Raw genomic sequence first — 19,687 nt, 5'->3', positions numbered from 1 at the left:
TTCCAGGTGAAGAAATTTCTCCTTGTCTCATTCTGAAATGATCAACTCATTATTCTAAGTCTATGGCCAAATGTTTTCATCTCCCCACTGTTGGGTTTGGAAGGAGTGCCTTCAGCCTGACGTCCTACCAGACCTAGCCTTTACACAATTTTATGGTGGGTTGGTTGAGGGCTAGGTCTCTCTACCTGCCTTTACCCTCAAGTGCCAGTTAATTGCTATTTAAGAGCTATTTTGCTCCTCCACTTCCAGCCTTGCATTCCAGTATGACCAGATGAGTTGAAGATGGGAGAAGGGAGGTGAGAAGTCTGAAAGTGACCTTGTTCCGGCCTCAGCCAGGAAAGGAGCTAAGGGGTCACTATCAGCAGCCTTCTTTCAAATTCAGGAATGTAACACACCGCATTCCCCTCCTCCTTAAGGTCTTGGTCCTGAAGGTGTTCTCTGCCCATTGGTCCTCTCCACCAACATCATCCGCTGTGTACCTGCTCAGGCCTCACCTCCCCAGGCCTCACTTCCCCTGTGTGCCCTGAGACCTCCTTACTCTACATGGTCTTGGACTCCCAGGACTTAACTCTAGTGGGGGTTTGCTTGTAGCTCCAGGATCTGTCCACTGCAACATCAGGTGCTACTGGGTCTAGTACACTTCTGTCCAATCAGTATGGTGGCAGGACTTTCTCCTGAGTGAAGGGTAAAAGTCCCACATTTAGTCACTTAATGCTCATTACACTTCTGCTTTCTCTTTCCAGACAAAAAGAGTCCCAGCCTGTCCACAATTGGTGAGTAAAATTTGTATATTTCTCAAACCAACCTCACAAATTTTCATGGTCTGTGTATTATTTTTATAACATGGATAGCAGAACCATACACAAGTTATGGTCTAATCAAAATTTGGTCCAAGTCTAACACAAATTCCCAACTTTTCAATTCTATCCTTTCAGGAATAAAACCTTTAGCTTGGATTATTGTTTTCTCATGGTTTTGTTAACGGACGGTCACTACTTTGTGTACCTACATTGACAGATTCTTTGCTATCTTTGACCCATTTAAATCAATGTCTTCCAGATAATACAGGACTTTCCTTTTCTTATTTAAAGTCATAGTTCACACTTAATTATATTGACAATAATTTGCCAATTACATTACCATTGTGAGTTTATTAATGTCTTTCCACAACGTGTTGCAGCTGTCCCTAGTACTGTTTTTTTCCCACAATTCAGTGTTGTTCTGAAATTTACTACTTGTGATTTTGCTTTTAAAATCTAAATCATTAAGAGCGTTCATGAACAGCAGTGATTCTTCTGGATCCAACTTTGCAGACTCTCTGAACAGGTCCCTGCTCTCTGCTTTCCAGATGGCTCATTAGCCATCCTGTTATGTGTCCCTGACTCACCATACTCTAAGTCGAGAAGTGTGGTGCTGGAAAAGCACAGCAGGTCAGGCAGCATCTGAGGAGCAGGAGAATCAACGTTTCGGGCATATACCTGAAATGTCGACTCTCTTGCTCCATGGAGGCTGCCTGACCTGCTGTGCTTTTCCAGCACCACACTGCTCAACTCTGATCTCCAGCATCAGCAGTCCTCACCATATTCTGATTAATTTATTGTTTCAATCAAACTTCCAGGCCCTGGGATTAGTGGCAGTGTAATGACAGATAGAGGGGCCTTTGTGATGTAAGCAGCATGTGACAGCATAAATAAAGCTCACAAGAGGGATTGTAGCAGCTCCAGGGTGATATGGGTCACTTTTATTTACTACAGTAGTTGTAAGGCTCACGTTGCCCTATCATTCCAATAATTCTGAATGGTAACTTCAAAAAGGTCTACAGACCAGAGTTGGTGTTTCTGCCCCTGTGCTGAGATTAGACACATACTGACCTTGTGATAAATTGCATGCCCTTGGATTCTAAAATGGAAGTCAGTCAGTTTCTGAATGCATTGAGCTTTACCAAGGTGTATCGATTGTTTGGATGCCAGGTGAGGGCAGGGTCAAGACTCAGTCTACAGTAGGCCACAGATATCTGTTGTTAATAGCCACTCGAGAAATGCATTACTATCTGAGGAATCATTGATGGTGAATCATCAAAACATTCAGAAAATGATGAATTTGAAGAAAATTGGGAAATTTAAAAATGTCAAATCTCAGTCTGCAAGTGACATGACTATACCTTTGACACTCTTGAGTTTTTTGGTTTCAGTTAAAATTGTTGCACACAATAAAAAGACATTCTTGTGAATGGTGACACAATTATAAGTGTCTCAGCCTACTGAACAACACAAACTCATGAATAAAACAGGTCATCCCATTGGCACTTAGCATTAGAATCAGGACATTAAAAGATGTGATTTTGCTAGTTTGTGCTGTCAGTAGGAAGTTCGCTTGTCAATGTATTTCAAAAATTCACACGTGCACAGTGTAAAATTTACTCCATAACTTTGCTATCAACCATAAAGGGGGAATACTCCTGGGGTGAAATCTTCCTAATTACAATTTTTAAAACTTGTTGAAGCCTGTGCAAAATGTGACAGGGTTTGGGGTTTTTCAGAATAGTTACAAACCTTTCAAATCTGTGTCAGTAATTTATGATTCCAAACAAGATTTTATATCATCTATAAACTGTAGAGCTTAAAAAACAGAGAGTACAGAAATAGCATAGACATTCTTGCGTTCTATAACTAAATATTTATCTTAACAGAAATAGTCTGTCCTACCAACTGTGACAGAGTCATGGAGCATGAAAACAGACCCTTCAGTCCAACTCGTCCATTCCAACCAGATATCCTAACCTAATCTAGTCCCATTTGCCAGCATTTGGCCTACATCCCTCTAAACCCTTCCTATACACATCCTCATCCAGATGCCTTTTAAATGTTGTAATTATACCAGCCTCCACCACTTCCTCTGGCAGCTCATTTCAGACAGGCACCACCCTCTACGTGAACAAATTGTCCATTAGGTCCCTTTTAAATTTTTCCCCTCTCACCAGAAACTTATGTCCTCTAGGTCTGGACTCTGCCACCCGGCAAAAGACCCTGTGTGTTTACCCTATCCATACCCCTCATGATTTTATAAACCACTATAAGGTCACCCCTCAGCCTCAGACTCTCCAAGGACTTGTCTCAATCATGTACTGTGGCAGTGTGTAAAAATGCCTAAAACTATCAGCCACAACTAACACAGCCCTTAGACCTATTAAGGCCCTTAAGTGTCCCTCTAAGTGGCAATTAAGGGTTGCAAACTGCCTTCATTGCCATAAAGTACTGGGCAGTGTAGGCAGGCTGGAATGCAAAGGTTGTTTTTTAAGGATGGAAAAGAAGGTGGGACACTTAAATCAGCATTCTGTGTATCAGGAACACTCTGACTACTACCCCACCTTGTCTCCCTTTATCTATCTTGCCTGGCATCCCAATCCCACCCCAGCCAGCCCATTTTTCACATGCCATAGCCTGTCTCATCCCTTCCATTCCAAAATCTAGGACTCACCTCATTCTGGTTGACATCATCCCTCTTCTTGGGGACGCTTGCAGTCCTGGCAGTAGCCACTAATGAGTCGTGGTGCTGCTGGGACTGTTCTGGTCATCTCGAGGGTGGGTCTCCTTGTCCACTTAGGGGGCAGAAGTCCAACCCTGAGTGTGTTTATGCTGCTCCTGTATGTTATTGCTGCAGGACAGGCTTTTAATTGCCTTTTGTTCCAGGGAAGCTAACAGTATGGACCCAGCCACCCCCACTTACCCTCCCTATAAAATCCAGCCCATTGAGAAATTCACCTCCTCAGGAGTTTATTTTACTCCATAGCCACACTATGCATTGAGATTGGTGCAAAGCAATACTAGGCAGGGTGTCAAATCAACATTAATTTCCAGATGAAGAGGTTGGGTTAAAGTTGTCATAGTTTTCAATGGATGTAAAAGAAAATTAATCTATGATGCTTTGTTATATACACCCAATGTAGCTTGAACTAAAGATTCTGTAGTTTGAAGTCCACTGGCTGACATCATAGAGAGATGTATGACATGTACAAGGTGGTCATTCAGCAACATTCACGAACCTGTACAATTGTTGTGCCACTTGTTTCTGAGGACCACCGGCATGTGTGTTCCATTGCTGAGGAAGTTGGCTCTGAATTCTATTAAGTTGGAAAAGTAGGCACCATCATCCTCCGAAGCCATATCATCTTTAGCCTCCTCCCCAAGATGCACTATGATGCTAGTGGTGACCTCCAGCAGTCACAAAGACCTCGCTTAAAATGGCAATGCTGGACCTGTTACCTTTGTAGCCACGTCAATTATTAAAAATCCATCATCAAAATATGTCTCCTGTTAAAATGTTGGAACATCAATGCAGTTGGGGATCTGCATTCTGAGTAGAACTGAACACAAACCATTCCACCTTAAAGCTCATTGTATCAGTGCCACAATCATCACATGATCTCACAGTCCTAGAAAGTCAACAAATGCTGCCATGAACCATATGGGGACTACAACTCCTTTGAATTGTTCAACAGTCTGACCTTCCATTTAATTTCCTTCAAGATGCCCTCATTGACCATATAGTGGGGAGCTGCCAAAACAAACCAGTTCAATGTCAATCTATGACATTCTTGCTTCATCTTCCTTTTGAGAAGAAATTAAGTTTTATAAGCTCTTGATTTTGTTCTGTATACTTACTGATCTGCCTTTTGGCATTTCAGCTGAGCTCTGCCTTTTCTTCAATCAGGACCTTGTTAAATGGTTCACTTTTCCACACATCTCACATCATTTTCCTTTAGTAGATCACACCCTCCTCATGACACTGAAGTGAAGTGCCCTGCCTCAATCTCCCACATTCTGCCCCCTTGCCAAAGGTTACTCATTTTATTGAGAAAAGTATATGTTTTTACATCATATGAATCTTTTGTTAATTTTGATTCCATGATAGTTCGGCAAACTCAAAAATGGCTTTTTAGATTAGATTAGATTAGATTAGATTAGATTACTTACAGTGTGGAAACAGGCCCTTCGGCCCAACAAGTCCACACCGCCCCGCCGAAGCGCAACCCACCCATACCCCTACATTTGCCCCTTACCTAACACTATGGGCAATTTAGCATGGCCAATTCACCTGACCTGCACATCTTTGGACCGTGGGAGGAAACCGGAGCACCCGGAGGAAACCCACGCAGACACGGGGAGAACGTGCAAACTCTACACAGTCAGTCGCCTGAGGTGGGAATTGAACCCAGGTCTCTGGTGCTGTGAGGCAGCAGTGCTAACCACTGTGCCACCGTGTCGCCCAGAGCACGTCAGAGAATAATATACTTGCCATTTTTAGCATAGTTTCAACAACAGCTTGTGTTCATTTGGTTCATGAGTTTGTATGATATGGGAGCAAAATTAGGCCATTCGGCCCATTGAGTCTGCTCTGCCATTAGATCATGGCTGATATACTCTTCACCCCCATTTCCCTCCTTCTCCCCATAATACTTCAACCCATTGCCAATTAAAAATCTATCTAACTCCTCCTTCACTTTACTCACTGTTCCCAACATCCACCGCACTTTGGAGCAGTGAATTTCACAGATTCACAACCCTTTAGGAGAAGTACTTTCTCCTCAGCTCTGTTTAAATTTGCTACCCCTTATCCTAAGACTGAGTTCTCATCCTAGAATGTCCCACAAGAGGAAGCATCATCTGCTCCACATCTATTTTATCCATACCTTTTACCATCTGAATACCTCAATTTGATCTCTCTTCATTCTTTTAAATTCTAGACAGTATAGGCCTAAACTGTTCAATCTCATTTAAATCATTGAATCCCCACTGTGTGGAACCAGGTCTGGGGTAATGGAAGGCACTCAACAAAAACAATCCGCTTTTTTTTCTCTCCCCATTGTCATGCAAAAAACAGTGTTCACCTTTTTGGGAATCATTCTGCTCAGTCTAAATGTATTTCCTAATGGAAATTTTCCTGGGAGCTAGTTCCGCTCTACTACTTCAATGTTCATAGAGCCATAGAGTCGTACAGCATGGAGCCAGGCCCTTGAGTCCAAACTGGTCCATGCCAACCAAATGTCCATCCACGCTAACCCCATTTCCCTGTACTTGGCCCATACCCTTCTAAACCTTTCCTTTCCATGTATTTGTCGAAATGCCTTTTAAATGTTGTTAATATACCCGCTTCAACCACTTCCGCTGGTAGCTCATTCCATATGAATACCACCCTCTGTGTAAACACATTGCACCTCAGGTTCCCTTTTATTCTTTCCCCTCTAACTTTAAACTAATCCTCGATTCCCCAACCCTGGGGAAAAAGACTCAGTGCAATCACCCTATCTTTGCCTCTCATGATTCTATACATCTCTTTAAGGTCCCCCTCAGTCTCCTATGCTCTAAAGAGAAAAGTCCAACCTCTCCCTGTAACTCAGACCTTTGAGTCCAGGCAACATCCTTGTGGATTTCTTCTGCACTCTTTCCAGTTTAATAACATCTTACCCATAACAAGATGATCAAAACTGAACACAATACTCCAAGTGCGGCCTCACCAACATCCTGTATAACTACAACATAACTTCCCTACTTCTATACTCAATGCACTGATTGACGAAGGCCAGTGTGCTAAAAGCCTTTTTCCACTGCCCTGTCTACCTGGGACTCCACTTTCAGAGAACTGTGAACCTGAACTCCAAGATCCCTCTGTTCCACTAAATTCCTTAAGGCCCTACCATTCACCATGAAACTCCTACCTTGAATTGACTTTCCAAAGTGCAAGGCCTCACAGTTATCTATATTAAACTCCGTTTACCTTTTCTTGGCCCACTTCCGCAGCTGATCAAAATCTTGCTGCAATTTCTGATAACCTTCCTCACTGTCCACGATACTGCCTATTTTAGTGTCATCTACAAACTTACTAATCATGCCTCATATATTCTCATCCAAATCCTTGATATAGATAACAACCCCTGACGCACTCCACCAGTCACAGGTCTCCAGTCCAACAAGCATCCTTCCATTATTACCCTCTGCTTCCTACCACCAATCCAATTTTGTATCCAATTGAAATACATATAGACTAACATCTACTGCTCTGCCCCAGTCAACCTTTTTGGTCACTTCATCAAAGAACTCTAACAAACTTGTGAGGCATGATCTCCCACTCATAAAGCCATGCTGACTATTCCTAATCAAACCCTGTCCATCTTATGTATATTTTATGCTTCAGAATCTTCTCAAGTAATTTATCCACACAGATGTTAAGTTTACTCGTCTATAATTCCCAGGCCTTTCTTTGCAGCCCTTCTTAAATAATGGTACAACATTTGCTACACTCCAGCCTTCCGGGACCTCACCTGTGGCTAATGAAGACATAAAAATATCAGCCAGTGCCCCCTCAATTTCGTCACTAGCCTCTTGCAGTGTTCTTGGGTATATCTGGTCAGGACCAGCATATTTATCCACCTTTAAACATTCTAATATATCCAACACCACCTCCACTGTGATATGGACTGTCCCCAAGATATCATCACTAACTTCCACTAGTTCCCAAATCTTCATGTCTTTCTCTGTGGTAAACACAGAGGAGAAATATTCATTGAGAAACTCGCCCATGTCTTGCGGTTCCACACATACATGTCCACTTTGGTCCTTGAGGGGCCCTATTCTCTCTAGTTATTCTTTTTCCTTTAATATACTTAAAGTACCTCTTTGGATTCACCCTAGTCTTCTCAGCCAAGGCTAACTCATGCCACTTTTTCACCCTCCTGACTTCCTTCTTCAGTCAACTCCTGCATTCCCTCTATACCTCCAAGGATTCCTTTGATCCCAGCTGTCTGTACCTGAGCCAAGGCTCTTTCATTTTACTGGTCAAGGCCTCAATATCTCTTGACATCCAGGGTTCCCTATTCTTGCCAACCTCACCCTTCATCCTCACAGGAACATTTTGAGCTTAAACTCCAGCTATCTCACTTTTAAAGATCTCTCACTTGCCAGAGGTCCTTTTTCCTGCAAACAAATGATTCCTATCAACCCCTTCAAGCTCCTGCCTAATTCCATCAAAATTCGCCTTCCCCCAACTTAGAACATGAACCAGTTGACCAGTTTTGCTGGAAATGTCACCTGAAACATCAGTAATTGGTGCATATGCATGAAGTTAAGCATGAGGAAGAACATACAAAGGCCCAACAGCCAATTGCCCACACATTGGATCATAGAATCCCTATTTGCAGAAAGAGGCCATTTGATGCATCAAGTCTGCACCGACCCTCCAAAGAGCATCCCACCCAGATCCCATCCTATCCCCAGAATCTGCATTTATCATGCTAATTCACATATGCTGCACATCCCTGAACACTTAGCACTGCCAAACCACCTGATCTGCACATATTTGGACTGTGGGACGATACCCCAGAGCACCCAGTGGAAATTTATGCAGATAAAGGGAGAATGTGCAAACTGCATACAGACAGTAACTCAAGGCTGGAATTGAACCCAAGTCCCTGGTGCTGTGAGGCAGATCCAAAAGTCCCTACCATCATCCCAGTGGCAAAGAAAAATGTGCCTCAATGACTACCACCTGATGGCTCTTATCTCCATAATTAGGAAGTGCTTCAGAAGGTTAATCATGTTTCACATCAATTCCATCCTACCAGATTGCCTTGATTCTTTGCAATTCGCCTACTGGCGCAACAGGTCCACAACAGACACCATTGCCTTGGCCATACATTTATCCCTTGAACATCAGAATGGCAAGGATACCTACGTCAGGCTCCTACTTATTGACTATAGCTCCGCCTTCAACACCATAATTCCAAACGAACTCATTTCTAAACTTTGTGAGCGAGGTCTCAGCTCTCCCGTCTGTAACTGGATCCCCAACTTCCTGACCCATAGACCAAAGTCAGGAAGAATAGGAGACAACTCTTTCTCCACAATAATCTTCAACACCAGTATTCCTCAAGGCTGCGTACTCAGCCCCTGACTGTACTCCTGATACATTCACATGACTGTGTGGCCAAATTCTGCCCCAACTCTGATTGTAAGTTTGCTGATGACATCACTGTTGTAGGTCGGATCTCAAACAATGACAAAACAAAATACAGGAAAGAGTGAGCACTTAGTGGCATGGTGTAAAGACAACTATCCCTCCAACAACATCAGCAAAATGAAGGAATCAGTCATTAACTTCAACAAGTGGAGTGGAGGGCATAGCTGTGTCTGCATCAGTGGTGCTGAAGTGGAGACAGTCAAGAGCATCATGTTCCTGGGAGTGATGATCAACAATTTATAGATGCACAATCGAGAGCATTCTGTCTGAATGTATCATTACCTGGTGTGGCAACTGTACCATTCAAAATCGGAGACAGTTACAGAGTGGTGAACTCGGCCCAGACAATCACAAAGGCCAACCTCCCATCTGGAGAATCCATCTACCAGGCCTGCTGTCAAGGAAAGGCCACCAGCATTCTCAAAGATCCATCCCACCCTGGCAATGTTTTTCTACAACTTCTACCATCAGGGAGAGGGTACAGAAGCCTGAACACACACACCAGCCAGTTTTGAAACAGTTTCTACACTACTGTTGTTAGAATACTGAATGGACTCACAAACTCTGAACATTCGCTTGTACTTGTGTTTTTGTTTTTGCCGCTATTTACCTATTATTTACTTATCTATGCTACTTAACTCTGTGATCTGCCTGTATCGCTCGCAAAACAAAGCTTTTCACTGTGCCTCAGTACACGTGACAATAAATTCAATTCAATTCAATTCAATTCAGTTCAAGACTGCGAGTAATGACAGAGAGTCATGCACACAGACTAGTCCATCACATGAACCAACCTTCCATCCATTGACTCTATCCATCCTTCCTGCTGCCTTGAGAAAGCAGCCAACATAATCGATGAACCCTCTGACCCTAGTTATACTCTCTTCTGCCCTCTTCTGACATGCAGAAGATAAAGAAGTTTGAATAGATATACTAACAGATTCAAGCACAGCTTCTTCCCTGCTGTTATCAAACCTTTGAACAGACTTCTCAAATGTTAATTATGATCTCTTTCTCTCTCTGTCTCTCTTTACCTTCTCTGTGGCTGTAACACCATATTCTGTACTCTGTCCTGCTAACCTGATGCACTTTGTACAGAACAATCTGCCTGTAGAGCACACGAAACATCACTTTTCACTGTATCTTGGTACATGTGACAACAATAAATCAACCAATCAGTAGCGCTAACCACTGTGTCATCAGTTACATGTTAACTAAACATAAGTAAAAGGATAAATGGTTTTAATCAGGAGTAACTATATATTTGCATTGACACAAATTCATGAATCCATCGGAGAAAGTGCATCCAATCATTTTTTTCAACAACCAAACCTCAAACAGATCATTGTTTGTAGCAAACTGCCTGCCTTGCAGGACAACACCATACAACCTTATCACAGTAGAGGCTGCAAGACGTGTCAGAGTGTCTACACAGACACTACCATTACATGTGGGGACACCTCCTACCGTGCATGTGGCAGGTACTCATGCAAGTCAGCTGACGTTGTCTATCTCATATGCTGCAGGCAAGGATTCCCTGAGGCATGGTACATTGGTGAGACTGAGCAGAGGTTACAGTAATGAATGAATGGGGACTGCACAACAATCAAAAGGGAGGAGTGTTCCCTTCCAGTCGGAGAACACTTCAGCGGTCATTTCATTCGACCTCGGATCTTTGGGTGACTGTCATTCAAGGCGGTCTTTGAGACAGGCAACAACGAAAGGTGACAGAGCAGAGGCTGCTAGCTAAGTTCGGTACTCACAGGGATGGCCTCAACCAGGACCACACACACACACACACACACACACACACACTCAGACCCTCACTCATGCACAAGCTCTCTCTCATACACTCACACATACACTCCCACACTCACATGCACACATGCACACACGCACCCTCTCACAGGCTTATACCCCTTTACACTCACACTCTCGCACATACACACCCTCTCTCACAGACACTCAACAACCCCCCATCCCCACACACCCACATGCACACACACATATAAGTTTGGGGGTGAATTAGTACTTGCAGAATTACATTTTATTTTGCTCAAAAACTGCATGAATCGATGTAAATCCGTTTTTTAGATTAGAATCAGTCTGAACATTGGGGCACAGACAGCCTCACACAGGGCAGCTCACACCTTCAATGGGCCAACACGGTGCCTGTTGTGAAAGTTCACTTGAGAATGTAACTTTTAAAAAGTTCTGCGATTTACATATGAAAGAACTGAAAACAACATGTTCATTCTAAAAGATGAAAGACTTAAGAAACAATCCAGGTTTTTTACAATATATAATTTCAGTTACATCACACTGTAAACTTTTGTTATAGTTCTGTGTCTTATGATCTTATACTCCACGACCACCTGATGAAGGGGCCGCGCTCCGAAAGCTAATGCTTCCAAATAAACCTGTTGGACTATGACCTGGTGTTGTGTGATTTTTAACTTTGTCCACTCCAGTCCAACACCGGCATCTCCACATCATGACCTTTCTATTTATGAAACTCTAAAAGCGTTGATTTCCAAAATGAAAAACGTTACTTAATTTTTAACTGCATATTTAAACATGGCTTACATACGAATATTTAACTGGAGCCAATGTATTTGTATCTTCCCAATGCAAAATATGTTATGAATTGGATGCAACGGCTCTGTACCCATACCATCATGTACCTGGCAGAGAGTGCATTCTCCAGGTGTAATCCTGGAACAGCATAACTGGGAAAATGCAAGCGGAATACAAAGTAAGTCACAGTAAATAAATCTAAGAATAAACACACCTTTCCTGGGTTTTGAAAATCCCACTGCTCGATAGAACATAGCCTGTACTGCTTGATTCAGTAGTGGCTTCTTAATCTCCTCCTGCAGTTTGACTGCTGTTGTCTTTGATTTGTCCTCCCATGTCGCATCTCCATCTGTACATGTATTGACTATTTCTGGTAAACTCTGGTTCCTTTGCGTTTCAGTGCTGTTACTTGTCCAATTGTTGATTATCCCAGTGTCATTAATCACACAAATTATTTCTTCGGCTGGCACATTTTGAACGTCCTTAATGAGGCTCCCTTCAACATCTGCAATTATCCTCAAAGCAGTGTCACATCCTTTGATTGACATCAGTTCATCCTCAAGCTGTTCCTCTGGAGAGCAATGATTCATTCTGGGAATCTGCAACATCACATAGTGATGTTGTAACCTTTCTAAATATTTCTGCTGATGTTTCTTCTCTGCTTAGTCACTGTACCAAGCATTTCTTAAATTTTCAACATCAATCTTTTCTTCTGCTGTCCCATCTTCGTTCCCCAACATTTGGGGTAGATGATTTTTCACAAGCGTATGGCTGGCAAGCAAACAGATGATATTAAAATTTGAAAGGTTTTTTATAAAAGAACATGTCAAACCAAGCATTTGGTATTCATTTGATACTGATTTTCCATATTTGGAGGCATTCTGACTTCTGAGGCTAAGGAAATTCGGTATGTCAACAAGGACTCTTCTGAGTCAGACTGCTGTTGTCTCAGGCTCCACTACCTGGAATATTGAATACCCAATCTAGGCTAAACTCAGAAGTCACATGTCACCAGGTTACAGTCTAACAGATTTATTTGAAATCACAAGCTTTTCAAATGATGAAGGAGCAGCGCTCTCAAAGGTTGTGATTTCAAACAAACCTGGTAATTTGGTGTCATGTGACTTCTGACTTTGTCGACCGCAGTCCAACACCGTCATCCCCACATCAATTTAGACTAACCCACCAGTATAGCATTGCAGAAGAGTTTTATTGACAGAGGTCCTTCAGGAGAAATGTTAAACTGAGGATCTACCTTCTAACCTGGATGTAACCTGGATCCTGAATAACATTGCAAGTCTCCAGTATAGCAAGCAGAAAGAACACCTTGATTATGAAACAGTACTGCATTGCATTAATATAGATCAACAAAATGGCACTGAGGGCCCATAGAGGTAATGTGCAGTAATCTATTTATTTGAATATTCAAAGAAAATCCAAATCTCATTCATGATCTCAATCAACTCATTTGAACTCACTTTCTCTGGATGACTCATCTTGTACATTAACAACATAATCTTTCACAACATGAAGTAGGCAGACAGTGCCTTGATTTAACATTTAATATTCAAATGATGGCACTTGCTTAACTGCACCAGAATTGTCAGTTAGAATTTGTGCTTGAGGCCCCCCCAGGAACGGGATTGGAATGCAAAATCTCCTGACTCAGAAACATGAGTATGATCGAGCCATAGCTTTCAGATACATCATTATAGCTGGTTAAAACATACCACAATGCGAGAGATTCATTCAAAAAAAAGCAAAAAGTGTTTGAAGCACAAGACAAACGATTTTACATAAATTACAACACAAGGTAATCAACAGTAAAGTTACTAATATTTGTATAACTTGATACACTGGGAGCATAACTCTGCATAAACAATTGAATATGCTTGCTAACTAAATCATCCCATCCAAACCATTTTGCATATCAGAGTACTTACAACAATTTAGCTTGACAAATTTATCAGGAACTACAGCACTTATTCTGCTCACACATTAGATATTTGTTTGGCAAATTGATGAGGATCAGTCATTTCCCCTAGCACTGTAAACAACTGCTGTTACCAGGTAACAGCTGCTGGTTAGCTTAGGGTAATTATAATTGCAGTACCAGCTATTGAATACCTATATAATCACAAGTCTTTGTGAAGACGATTAATGAGGTCTTCAAAAGTAAGTAAATTGAACTAAAGGATGATCCTATTTTATTCAGTTACTGATAAGGGACCACTTGCATAAAATTGATGTTGAATGTAACAATTAAATAAAACTTCACAAGAGAATTGACAATCATATCCATTAGAAACTATTCCCGAATATTCAGTGGTACTTGAGATTTTCAGGGCTTCCATAGAGTGAGCCATATGTCACTGGAGAGCTCCCTAGGTGCATGATGCATGGCAGTTAACGATAATATTTTGATAAGGGTCCTAAAATTGTGGTCAGAAACTTTTCTGATATTGACCCACTCCCTGTCTATGATAAACTTGTGTTGCAATTCATGGTGATGACAGACAAAAAGGAGATGGGAGTCAGAGGAACAGGAGGAGACCATTTTGCCCCTTGACCCTGTTCTTCCATTCATTTAAATAATGACTGATCTGTCCCATTGGCTCCTTGACCTCACTTTAATGTGTAACCCAGACCACTATCAATCTGTGGTTTGAACATTTCACCATTGTTTTTTAAACAGTTCAGCCATAACATACTTGCAGGTTTGCTGTTGGCTGGTCTGTTAAGGCTGTTGATTAACTTCTGGATATTTTTGGCCTCTTGCCTGTCTCTTAAAAAATTGAATTCTGGCTGCTGAGATAATGATTTCATTATTGTGCCTTTAGAGAGAGAGAGAGAGACACACACACAGGCAGAACTGAACAGGATCCACTTCCTTGACCACTGCCTCTAAAAGAGTAGCAAAGAACTTCAGAAACTCATGGTCATGAAAGTATTTCTGCATTCAGATGTGATTCCATGTTCCTGCAGTAGGGTGTACTTCCCTACAAAGCAGAGCAGCTCAATGCCCACCCCACACAGACAAGCTGGCTGGCATCAAATAGCACAGACTGCACACTGGAACCAATTTAATGAAGATCCAGCACCAAATTAATCTGTTTGCTGGGACCATGTGTAATGATGCTAGAGCTTTAAGAGGAGCGTTTTGTCTGGGTTTCTTTTAGAGAGAGAGATTGGGGGGCAAGTAATGAGCAGTCTATGAGAAGATAAACAACTTGTGAAGCCTGGGGTGTTTTTCTTTGAAAGCTGGAACAGTAGAAGCAGCCTGAAAGGGTGTGGCCAAGCTCCAAACTACAGAACCAGGGATTTTAAGTTTTCAGCAGCAGTGGGAAGTGCAGAGCAGTATCTCACAGCCAACCTACTCAGTTATCTTTCCCTACCACTACCTTCTCCATCACCTCTTATGAGGGGAAAATTACAGCGGTGTTAGTTTGGATGAGGCAAGCTCAGTCAGAGTTGGGATGGATGAGGACAACAAGCAACTCGAGTCGAATCAAGTCACAAGGGCTAACGCTGGAAGTTGAACAAGATGACCAATCTTTAGCAGTAGATGAGCAGGCTTTCAGATTTATACAATTGTCACTAATTTCCACCAAATGTTGCTTGCTCCATTTCAATTTCCTTGGATCAGTGTCAACCAGCTGAATCCAGGTAAGGAATGTAGTGAACTCAATCAAATTTATGTTCCAAAGGTAGCAAAAAAGGTACTGCTTCCATTTTAATTGAGGAGTTGAACTATCATAATAACCACACAAGGATCCTTACTTTTCAAAGAAGAAAATACATTCTCCTTTTGATGAGTAACATTTAGCTGCATGACTCACTCACAGCACCATTCAGGGCACTGATCACAATAAGAATTTGCATTCTGCAGCTGATCCCAAGAAACAGACATTTAAATTTAAACTCACCAAATCAAAAAAAAACAGGCAGCTGCCAAGAAGTATATTAGCATCTGGACCCTTATTAGCCTTGATGTGAATCTTTAATTAAGGTTCTTTCTACTTCAGAGTACTGACTTTAATTCTACAGAGTTCTTCACCACACCACATCTGTCAGAATGTTTATTTGATCAAACTCGTTTCACCAGCATTGGAAAAAAAGATGGTGTTTGTAGAGCCTTTTCAAACATCAGATAGGAATCAGCTGACATGCTGGAACACTGCTTTGACATCGCTGCATTCAATATTACAGGCACTGAAATTATTTCAGTAAAGTTATAAACTCACCTTATTCACATTCGCTTTATATGGATGACCCCTAATCCTATTGAACCTTGATCACATATCATGTCCATTCCTGTAGTAATGCCAGAATCAGGTCCCAGCTAAGTTTTCTGACACTTCATAAGAATTTAAGAATCAGGAACAGGAATAGGCTATTCAGTCTTTGACCATTCAGTGGAATAGGGACTGATCCTCTCAATCAATACCACTTTGTCCACTATGCTTTTGACATTTCTTAATACATAGAAACCTATCAACCTCTGTCTTGAACATACTCAACATCTAGAAGTATAGAAGGACAAGTAAGGGCACTTCCAGTGCAATGGGTGTGTCCCCACCTCTGGGCCAGAAGATTGGATCAAGTCTCACCTAGCCCAGATATTTGTCATAACGTATCTGAACAGGTTGAGTAAAAATATCTCAAAGAACAAGTAGATGGGTTGAAACCTATCCATGTTTCAAAACTGAAAGTGCACTGTTGCTAAATAATCTGTGTTACATCAAACTTTAACAAGGAAAATTGCATTTTAACATTTTCAATATATATTTGTCGTAGATGTGCATGAATCAATGCTTCTTTACATCGACAAGCTCAGTGTCATGCCAGCTTCACCAGTAATTGCAGGGACTGCTCGCTTCCAAAATTTAATTCAATAGCCACCCTGTACTGCTCTAATTCCATACTCAACAGAATAAACTCGAGGAAGTATTAAGACTTCAGTTGGAGCTCTGTGGTGACTTATCATTGCTCTCAGGACATTTGAAAGTCCTTTGCATGCAATTACTTCCACATGTGAGGTTGTTGCTATATTAACTAAACACTGCAATCATTTTGCACCCAGACAGCAATGGCATTAATGACCAAGCAGGTTACTTTTAATCAGTGACTTTAAGGTCTCATCAAACAATGGTAACTCCAAGAATGCTGGTCCCCATCAGTCCTGCAGTGGAAGAATAGCACGGACTAACTGGCTCAGATCCTGAAATAAGGATTAGAACTCCCAACTGATTGAGTCGGAAATGAATGTCTTACCAACTGAGCTGAGCTGACAGTTGCTATGAAATTATTTCCTATTCCAGTATTGAATTCAGTATCAACAGGAAATCTTATTGTGGGTGGCACGGTAGCTCAGTGGTTAGCCCTGCTGCCCCACAGCGCCAGGGACCTGAGTTTGATTCCCGTCTCAGTGACTGCCTGTGTGGAGTTTGCACATTCTCCCTGTGTCTGTGTGGGTTTCCTCCCACAATCCAAAGACATGAAGGTTAGATGAATTGGCCATGCTAAATTGCCACAGTGTTAGTTGCATTAATCTGGGATAAATATAGGGTAGGGGATTGGGTTGGGTGGGTTACTGTCTGGAGGGTCGGTGTGGACCTTTTGGTTTCCATTCTGGAGGGAATCCGAACTTATACCTATACATGCAGTAAACAACATAATGCTGTATCTAGTATTCATTAAGGATAAACATATAAAAACTGTATATTCCAGAAATCTCAAAGTAAAACAGAAATTGCTGTAATCATGCAAATACCCTTTCTGATTGATGGTGCTATACTGGAATAAAATATTCAGATCACGTAATTATACAACTGAATATGCTCAGTCCCTTGTCAGAGAGAAGACTAACAGAGAAAGAATGATTCATATTTAGATAGAGCTTTTTAATGACCACTGGATATCCCAAAACACTTTATAGCCAATGAAGTGCTTTTGAATTCTAGTCACTGCTGTTATGTAGGTCAATGAATAAATTCAGTAAAGTAGAAGTCATCCGTGCAGGAAAACTGGCGTTCGTATTGAAGCATCGAGACTGACTCAACACAAAAACTACTGGCAGCTGGAAGTGTTCAGGAGTAGTAGCTTTGCTTCATACATAGTTTGCCTCAAAAATAGTCAGTGCAATGTGCAGGACACTAGCTGTCTTGAAACCTAAGGAAGGATTTACAGTATGGACCTAATCCTAATTTGGTGACTGGGCTGATTTTATATAAAGGAGTCATTTTTGGACATTGCGGTAAAAAAACAGTATAGAGGGGTCATTCTGTACCCAACTAAATAGACACTGAAGGGGAGGATATGAACTTTATTCTGCATCTTACTGTGCTACACCTACACAAACCTGATATCAATGCTGAGTACCTCAAATTTGTAGAGTTCTATTCAACACACTGGAATAGTGTAATATAGAAAGAGGCCTTTTGACCTGAGATATCTGTGCTGGCTCTTGGACTGAGCAATTTGCCTAGTGCCCCTCCCCTGTTTTCTCCATGTAATCCTACACATTTTCTCCTTTTCCAGATGATCCAATTCCATTTGAGTGCTTCACTTGAATTTGTTTCCACCACCCTCTCAAGATGCACACTCCAGATTCTAACCACTCAATGCATGAAAATATTTCTCCATCTGAGTCGATTGCTTGTTTTGCCAGTTATCTTAAATCTGCACACCCTGGTTCTTGATCCTTCCACCAATGGGGATGGTTTCTTTGTATTTACTCTGTGTCCAGACCTCTTGTGATCTTGAGCATCACTACTGATCCTTTTTTCACATTTCTCATCTCCATCCCAACCTCTCCAATCTATCTAAGTAACTGAAGTTTTCCATGATATTCTTCTGAATCTTATCTATCTCTGACACCTTAATATTCTTCCTAAAGTCTGGAGTCTGGAACTGGAGGCAACAGTTCTGGCTGAACAAGTATTTTGTACAAATTAACATAACTTCTTTGTTTTTGAATTCCATGCCCTTATTAATAATGCCTAAGGTATTCTATATTTTATTAAATACCCTCTCAACATATCCTACCTTCAATGATAGACATACATATTTATATATGTCCCTCGCTTCTACAGTCCCTGTAAAATCACACCCTTTGTTTTATGTTGCTTCTCTTCCCATCAAGATTAATCACCACACACTTTTCTGCATTATATTTTATCAACTACTTGACTATTTGTGTATCAGAAGGTGTTTGCTGATTAGCTTCAGTATTCCTGTTGTCATGGTGGTTTCTTTTTAAAAAATGTAGTCTGAGAGAAATATTTTTGAAATCTAATTGGAATTCTGTTTTCACTTTGGAAGAATTTATGAAAAAACAATGTAAATTGAGTACTACATTATCCTTTCAAGATAGAAGGTTCTACATTTTTTTAAGGTGGTGTGGGGGGGTCTTTGGTGAAACAGCCGTATCTTGGAAAACAGCTTTTAACTTTCAGATTGGGACAATTCTGCATGGTTCCCAGCTGAAACTGAATGTATAAAGTAGCTGCTCCTTTAAAAATGGAGAAAATAGTTTAGAATTATTAAAAAGAGGTTCCCTCAGTTTTAGGAGTTTTGCTTAAATGTTCCAGACCAGAAGTCTTTGGTTAAAACTGTAGAAGGGTTATTTGAAGCTGAGAACATTTGCAATCATTTATATAATGAATCAAGGAAGAGAATATCAGACTTTCATGACCAAAGCTAAGTCGAACCCTTACAGAGACAAAGACGGGCATTCCCTTTAGTATTTATTATTACAACGGCATGCTGCTGGGATTAATGGGATTGTATTTTTACTAAGAGTTTATTAATCTTTAAATGTTATGCTAAATAGTTTTGTGTATTCTATTTTATCTTCATTTCTTTTGCATAATAAATATTTGTACAATTGTTAAAACCAAATCCGCAGCATTGCGCATATGTGGTGCATTGAAAGATCATCTTGTTGAAACCAAAAATAAATCAAACCAGATTTCAGATTTAGTATCAGACTTGTCCAGTCATAACATCGTCTAAGATAATAATAATACATACAAAGAGTAGCAGAGATCCTGACCACAAGGGAACTCCATTATAAACCTTCCTCTTGTCCAGATAA

General features: G+C 41.1%; 1 protein-coding gene across 1 annotated transcript in view; it reads right to left on the bottom strand.

The window, feature by feature from the left end:
- Positions 1-12,179, bottom strand: part of LOC140487247 (protein polyglycylase TTLL10-like) — a 51,465-nt gene extending 39,286 nt beyond the window's left edge. Inside the window, exon 1 of the mRNA XM_072586874.1 lies at positions 11,804-12,179. Within this exon, the coding sequence (XP_072442975.1) occupies positions 11,804-12,179 (376 nt within the window). The remainder of the gene's footprint in view (positions 1-11,803) is intronic.
- Between the last annotated feature and the right edge of the window lie 7,508 nt (positions 12,180-19,687).

This window comes from Chiloscyllium punctatum, chromosome 16 (genome assembly GCF_047496795.1).
Source record: "Chiloscyllium punctatum isolate Juve2018m chromosome 16, sChiPun1.3, whole genome shotgun sequence".
Taxonomy (NCBI): domain Eukaryota; kingdom Metazoa; phylum Chordata; class Chondrichthyes; order Orectolobiformes; family Hemiscylliidae; genus Chiloscyllium; species Chiloscyllium punctatum.
The sequence above is the reverse complement of the archived record's forward strand: the minus strand, read 5'-3'. Positions and strand labels throughout refer to the sequence as shown.